General features: G+C 48.0%; 1 protein-coding gene across 1 annotated transcript in view; it reads right to left on the bottom strand.

The window, feature by feature from the left end:
- The window catches only part of LOC127009316 (mucin-1-like), a 41,299-nt gene extending 34,781 nt beyond the window's left edge, over positions 1-6,518 (bottom strand). Inside the window, exon 1 of the mRNA XM_050882266.1 lies at positions 3,475-6,518. Within this exon, the coding sequence (XP_050738223.1) occupies positions 3,475-4,329 (855 nt within the window). The 5' untranslated portion in view covers positions 4,330-6,518. The remainder of the gene's footprint in view (positions 1-3,474) is intronic.
- Between the last annotated feature and the right edge of the window lie 1,174 nt (positions 6,519-7,692).

The following is a 7,692-nucleotide window of genomic DNA, read 5'->3' as shown; positions in this document are numbered from 1 at the left end:
GAAGAGGAGAAGAGAGAGGAGATTAGAAGTTGGAAGGGATAGAAGTAACAGGAAAGGATGAAAGGGAGGAGTGGAAGTGGAGAGTGATAGAGAGGAAGGAGTGAATTGAGAAAGGGAGAAGAGAGATGAGATAAGAAGTTGTAAGGGATAGAAGTAACAGGAAAGGATAAAAGGAAGGAGAGGAAGGGAAAGGAGGAGAAATAAAGAGAAAGGTAAAGGTAAATAATTATGGGAAAAGATTTGCAGAGGAGATTAATATAAAGGAAAGGAAAGGAAAGAAGGGAGAGGAGAGGAAATGAAAGGAAAAGAAAAGATACGAAAAGTGAAAAGGAGAGCAGAGGAGTAGAAAAAAAGAGGATAGGAAAAAAGAAAAGAGAAGAAAAATGTAGAGGAGAGGAGAATAAAGGAGAAGAGGGAAAAATGTATAGAAACAAGAGAGAATGAAGTATGAGAAGAGGAGATGAAAAAAAAAAAAAAGATTGGAGGGTGGAAGGAATAAAATTAAAAATGAGACAAAAAAAAAGAGAGAGAGAGAGAGAGAGAGAGAGAGAGAGAGAGAAGTTATATAAAGGTGGTAATGAGGAAAGGTGAGGAGAGAGTGTACGATAAGGTCTAGTGAATGGTATCCTATGAGCTATAACGTTCATTAGTAACATTACACCGTGACCTTTAGGCGTACCACCAGGCCAGAGTATCCTATGGTATCCTTCGCACCAGCTCCTTCCTTCCTATATTGTCTTCCTATGTCCTATACGCTCCTTCTCTTATCGGTCAATGTTTCTTATGTATTACTGCTATTTCCATTCCACGTTCCATTCCTAGTTCCTTATGTATTCCTGTTCCTACTATTCCTGTCATTATTGTTATCGATTTTACCTCTTGTGTTCTTTCTATTTTTTTGTATTTACTCTTTTTGTATTCTTTTGTTTTACCGGTGGTTTTTTTTTCTCATTAATTCCTCCCTTCCTTTGCTATTCGTTTTCCTTTTCTTCCTCTTCCTCCTCCTCCTCCTCCTCCTCCTCCCATTCCTTCTTCCAATCCTCTTCCTTCTCGTCCTTCGTCATTCTTCCTCCTCTTGTTGTGTATTTAAATTCTCTATTCCTCTGTGCTTTCTTTCTCTCACCAATTACTTTTCCTTCGCTATTCTTTTTCCTCCTTCTCATTCCTTCTTCCAGTTCTCTTCCTTCCCGTCCTTCGTCATTCTACCTCCTCTTGTTGTGTATTTCAGTTCTCTATTCCTCTGTTCTTTCTTTCGTTTTTTTTTCCTCACCAATTACTTTTCCTTCGCTATTCTTTTTCCTCCTCCTCTCATACCTTCTTTTTTTCAGTCTTCTTCCTTCCCATTCTTATTCTGTTTTCCCATTCTCCATTCCTCTATGTTTTCCTTTATTTCTCCAATTCCTGTCCCTTTGAGTTTATGTTTTCTCCTCCATCCACTCCTTTCTTCTTCCAATCTTGCTCCTTCGTGTCCTTCGTCATTCTTTCTCCTCTTGTTCTGTATTTCATTTCTCTTCCTCTTTGTTATCCTTTTTTTCTTACCAAATCCCGTCTCGTCGTAATTCTTTTTCCTCCTCCTCTTCCTAGCTCTTTCTCCTCCCACTCCTTCTTGCAACCTTTTCCACTCACTAAATCCTTTCCTTTTGTTATTCTTTTTCCTCCTCCTCTTCCTAGCTCCTTCTCCTCCCACTCCTTCCTTCTTCCAACCTTTTCCCCTCACTAAACCCTTTCCTTTCGTTATTATTTTTTTATCCTCCTTCTCCTCCTCCTCCTCCCACTCCTTCCTTCTTCCAACCTTTTCCCTTCACTAAACCCTTTCCTTTCGTTATTATTTTTTTATCCTCCTCCTCCTCCTCCTCCTCCTCCTCCCACTCCTCCTTCTCCACCCACGCCTTCCTTCTTCTCCCGATCTTTCTCCTCCTTCCCGTCCCACGCTATTCGAGTCGAGAGGATAAGTATCTATCTCCACGTACCTCATCTCATCAAACTTATTTTTATCCGAGGGCTTGTTAGTGTACTTTTCTAATGGGCCGGAAGACGAGAAGCTTAGGTCTCCTGTCTTTTCTTATATTGGTTTTTGTTTTGCTTTTTATTTTCACTACTTCCTATGTTATTATTCCTGGTCTGTTTTTCTTTTTCCTTTTTGTTCTCTGTCTTTTTCTTCTTGTTCTTGTTCCTTGTCTTTTTTCTGTTTTTTATTTTGTTGTTCTTGATTGCTTTTGTTCATGTTCTTGCTCATGTTCTTCTCTTCCTCCTCCTCCTCCTCCGTGTTCTCCTCCTCCTTCTCCTCCTCCTCCTCCTCGTCCCTCTCCTCCTCCTCCTCCTCCTCTTCCGCGTTACGAAAATGATTCCACCCTTACGAGCTCAACCTCTTTACGCTGAAAAAGAGACGATTACGAGGAAATTTGATTGAAGTCTTCATGTATCTGGAGAAGTTCAGTAATGTCGATCCCTTCAAGTTTTATGCTGCACACCAACTTAAAAACTAGAAATAAAGGTCTGCCGATTTAAGTGAGGCAATGGAGTATAAATATTGGTAGGATTTTATTTGATCAAACTAAGTCATCCGCTAATGGAGTAACCTTTCTGCAGAATTATTAAATGCGAAAACCATCGACTCCTTTAAAAATCGCATCGACCGCCATTTCGCTGCGTCAGGAGTAAACTGAACGTACGTACCGAGGTGTTTTCATCTGATCTGCGGGAACGAAGTGACTCAAAAAGATGAAATCACCAAAGCGAACAACCTCGTAATGAGCAAATGACTATGTTGCTTGCATTTCTAAGTTTCCCCGTTTCCATGTTTCCTCTACTTCCTCTGTGTTAGCAGGTCTTCCTCCACCTCCCGCCCCATTTCGTCCCTCTCACAGTTTTTCATCCCATTTGACTGTATGGAAATTTGTAAGAATATAGTGGAAGGGGGAGGGGGGGGGTACTAGGTAAAAGGGCAAAGGAGGAGGAAGAGGACTTGATAAAAGGATAAGTCTGGAATTGAAAAGAAATCAAGTGAAAAGCCACACACACACACACACACACACACACACACACACACACACACACACACACACACACACACACACACACACACACACACACACACACACACACACCGCACTGCACTCCCCCCACCGCCCCTCCTCCCTTCCCCAAGCTCCGTCGCCCCAACCCTCCCACACATATCAGACCCCCGTTCCCCGTCCCCTTCTTTTTGTACTTGTTTCATTAGCGAAGTAAAATTGTATTTATAGTATGTAAATTTTCAGTCTGACGGCTGCCGCAACCAAATAAACCGTTTATTATTATTATTATTATTATTATTATTATTATTATTATTATTATTATTATTATTATTATTACACACACACACACACACACACACACACACACACACACACACACACACACACACACACACACACACACACACACGCATGTGAGGTGCAGTGTGGTGCGCCGCGGTGCCTCGCTGAAGGTTACCTGGTGGTGCAGGTGGCTGAGGCCCCACGGGAGGGAGTCGAAGGTGCTGTAGGAGGAGGCGATGGACTGGGGCGCGGGGCTGAGGGGCGTGGTGGCAGAGGAGCCCCTGACTGACCAGGATGCGGTGCGGGCTCCCCTGAGATAGTAGGGGGCGCGAGTCGGTGAGCCCCTGAGGGACGGGGAACGCGAGGGGGATGACCTGGTTTGCGAGCTGAGGGAGGCTCGCGGTGACCTTTGGAAGGGCGGCGAGGGGCTGGAAAGCCTGTCCTGGGCCTCGGTGGGGCTGGGGTAATTGTTGATGGCAGGCGGCGGTGACCTGCTGGCGGCCCGTGAGGGTCTCGGCGACACGCTGTGTGACCTGACGAACGTCGGTGACCCGTTCCTCGATCTTATGAAAGTCGGCGACCCGCTCCTTGACCTCACGAAAGTGGGTGACTCGTTCTCTGACTTACTGAACGCAGATGACCCAGCACGTGACCTCGAGGGAGTGGGTGACCCGCTTCGGGACCTTGAGGGCGTGGGGGAGGAGTGGAAGGTGTTCCTGCGGCTAGAGCGACCTTGGGGCGTGACGGGGGCACTCTTGGCACCCTGTTGGTACCCCTGGGAAGGCGGCACGAGAAGGCTGAGGTTGCTGGGGCGGGAGGGGCACGTGGGGGAGCGCTGTGAGGCGGGCGTGTGGCTGGGACTGACGGGGGCGCTGTGTGTCGGGGGGCGGGAGAACTCGCCGGGCGACAGGTGGGTGAGTGACGACCTGTGGGAGTGGGTGGGGGAGGTGTGGGCGGAGACGGACGCGAGGTGCCGGCGCTGGCGACGCACACTGGCCGCCCGGGATCCGATGCTTAACAGGCCTGACATGTTACTGTGGGACGCCGACTCCGCCTCCGCCTTCCGCCGCCTCCATTAATGATGACGACTTTTCGATCTCGCGCCTGGCTTTCTCTGGGTGCTGTTTGCTCCCCTCCTTTCCTCGCCGCCGCCTCCTCCTTCTTCCTCTGCCCTTTCTTACTTCTCTCTCAACAATACTAACGCTGCTCCTATACTCTTCCCTCCTTCCTTTCTTCTCTTCCTCCTTCTACTCGCTCTCTTCTTCCCACCTTTCTTGGCCTATACGCTCGTCCGCCCCTCTTCCCTGGAGCAAGGAAGCAACTACCACCAAGGTCACTTACTTGGTTATCTAATCGACACTTTAGTTATTTTTTTTTTTAATCTCAGCATCCATGTGTATATATTTTTCTTAATTTTTTTTTGTTCCTTTCCCGCCTCGTCGTCACGTTCCTGTAAATAAGTTATTCATGAGACTCGTAAAGAAGAAGAGAGAAGATTGCGGCGCTGCACTTTGTTTCGTAAGGCGCGTGGTGCAATGTTTTTCTTTCGTTGGCTGCGTTCTATTGTATTTCCTTTTCTCGCATTCCCTCGCAGCGTGCCAGCAGAGACTTCGGTGCACCAATACTGTCGCCAAACACGTACGACAGGTGGTGGATGTATACGGTTTGTTTTTCTGGTGGCATTGAGGAGAAATGTTACTGGTGCAAACGGCCCCCTGAATGTGGAACTGAACTATGCAACGCCATCACCAACACCACCACCACCACAATAGCACCAAGTTTAAAGCACCATCACCAGCAAAACCAGGACAACAACATCACCATCAATATCGCACTACCACCACCACCTCCACCACCACCATCACCACCACTGCCACAATAACGCCAAATCTATAACATCGGCACCATAAACAACAGCACCACCACCACCACCACCTCCACTACTGCAGTCACCACCACCCACCACAATATATCACCATCACCACCAAAACAATATCACCACCACCACAATAACCCCAAGTCTATAACACCTTCACCACCACCACCGTCACCTCCACCACCAACACCACCTCTGCAACAACAGCCGAGCCTTCACCGGGGACTTTTCTCTCCCATCTACTGCTGCCTACTACCCTTCCCACTCATCCTCCACAGACTGAATGCCTCAACTCCCTCCTTCCCTCTAACTCTCCCTCCGCCCCTCTCCTCCCTTCTCCCCTCGTATTCCCGCTGATCAGATTGACGGGGGACCAACAGGAGGGGACTGGAAGGATGGGTGGTCACTAGGGAGAAAGAGGGAGAGAGAGGGAGGGGTGGAGGTAAGGGGAGAGGCGAGGTAGGGAGGAGTCAAGAAGGAGGTGGAGTCTTCCTTGTGTGGATAGACGCCTTCACGGAACATAATTTGGTGGAGAGTCGAGATGCTATTTGTGGACATTGATTAACATTATATTTTTCTTTCTTCTGTGATGGATGTTTATTTATTTTCCCTTTTTTTTATTTTTGAGTTGCTAGAAGGAGGTTTATAGTTCTTCGCGTCATGAACAGACAACACATCACACATAAGTCACTCCCAAGGCCAGTGTTGCGTGTGTGTGTGTTGCAAGGACGTGGCTTACTGGGTACTTACTTATTAGGGGGTCTATAATAGTTAAGTTGGGGTCTTCGTGAGGGGGCTTCTTTACTATCTCGTGTTGGGTTAGAAGACTTTAGGGACTTTAGGAACTATAAAAAAATAAAAATAAACTGGACTGGGATTCATACTGCCTCGCATTTCCTCGCATCACCTTACATCTCCTTATCTCACCTCTATCTATCTCTCTGTATATCTATCTGTATATCTATCTATCCTTTTCCTCGTTTCCTCCTTGTGAAGATGGCAGATTAATTGGTTTGTCGGTTGATCGGATATTGGTTGAGTGGCTGGAAGGTTAAATGGATGGCTGGTCGGTCAGTCTTCGGTGGTTGAATATATGTTTGGTTGGTAGGTTGGTTGGTTACTTGGTTGTATAGTTGAGTGACTGGTTGATCGGTTGGGCGGGCCTTCAACGATTTCTTCGGCGCGGAAGTTCGTAATGGCCCGGATGTGGAGCGACGGCCTCGGCAATGCGGGTTAATAATTGACGGCGTTGCTTTTCGGTAAGACGCATTTCGCCGCTCAAGCAAGACGCGGCTCGAACCTTTTCTGGGGTCGAGGATATGGCTTACTTTCTTACATTCCTCCTCCTCCTCCTCCTCCTCCTCCTCCTCCTCCTCCTCCTCCTGGTTCTTCTCCTTTCCACCTCTCCTCCTCCTCCTCCTCCTCCTCCTCCTCCTCCTCCTCCTCCTCCTCCTCCTCCTCCTTTACTGCTTTTGACACGCTCTGCTTAATTGTTTCCGTGCTTTCTTGTTCGCGGGTAAGTAATTATACCAGAATACTTTGCGCCAACAACTCGTATGAAGCAACGTAAATATTAAACCTCCTGCGGGTCGGTCACTCCTATACGTTCGTCGTCGTCGTCGTCTTTCCCGTTTTCTTTCTTTCCTCTTCGTCACCGCCAATGTCGTGCTAACCTAGCCTTGACCTGATGGATGGAAGCTCGTCTCCACAATGCAATACGCCTCGAGATGAAAGATCGTATTATCCTTCCCTGTCATCTCACGCTACGTATCACTGCCACCACCACCACCACCTCTGCCACCCCCACGCACACACCCACACACCAACACCACCACTACTACTACTACTGGACCCTTCTACTACTACTCTCCTTTCCTCCTCCTCCTTTTCCAGCCTCGAACTTCACCCGTACAACTTCCCCGAACACCCTCAGAAACACAGTGGTGGACTTTCTCCTTCCCAACCAGCCACCCCACGAGCGTAGAGGTGACGGGTGCGGCGGAAGGCGAGAACGATGGGGTTGAGTGGGGATGGAACGGAGTGGAGAGGCGAGGAGTGGGGTGGAGTGGGGTTTAGTGGGGCCGCCGGGCAAGCTCTCTCCTCCGCTGGGCAATGGGACCGCTACGAGGTAAGATCGATAGGTGGAGAGAGTGATGTTGAATTACTCAGTACTTGGGTGCCGCCTGAACGAGAGAGAGAGAGAGAGAGAGAGAGAGAGAGAGAGAGAGAGAGAGAGAGAGAGAGAGAAGGGGCGTTGTCGCAAGCAAGTAAAATATCGAAGCTCGTAAGCCTTTAGTCAGACCGAGGACATTAATTTGACAAACCTTATCGGAAAAAAGCAACATAAATACGCGGAGTGACAAAAAGAGACGGGTAGGTTTATGCTTACTCTTCACGCTACACACACACACACACACACACACACACACACACACACACACACACACACACACACACACATAACGTTGCCGAGGTGACGATGGTGAAGAATAAGCTACCGGAAAGGAGGAGGAGGAG

This window comes from Eriocheir sinensis, chromosome 40 (genome assembly GCF_024679095.1).
Source record: "Eriocheir sinensis breed Jianghai 21 chromosome 40, ASM2467909v1, whole genome shotgun sequence".
Taxonomy (NCBI): Eukaryota; Metazoa; Arthropoda; class Malacostraca; order Decapoda; family Varunidae; genus Eriocheir; species Eriocheir sinensis.
The sequence above is the reverse complement of the archived record's forward strand: the minus strand, read 5'-3'. Positions and strand labels throughout refer to the sequence as shown.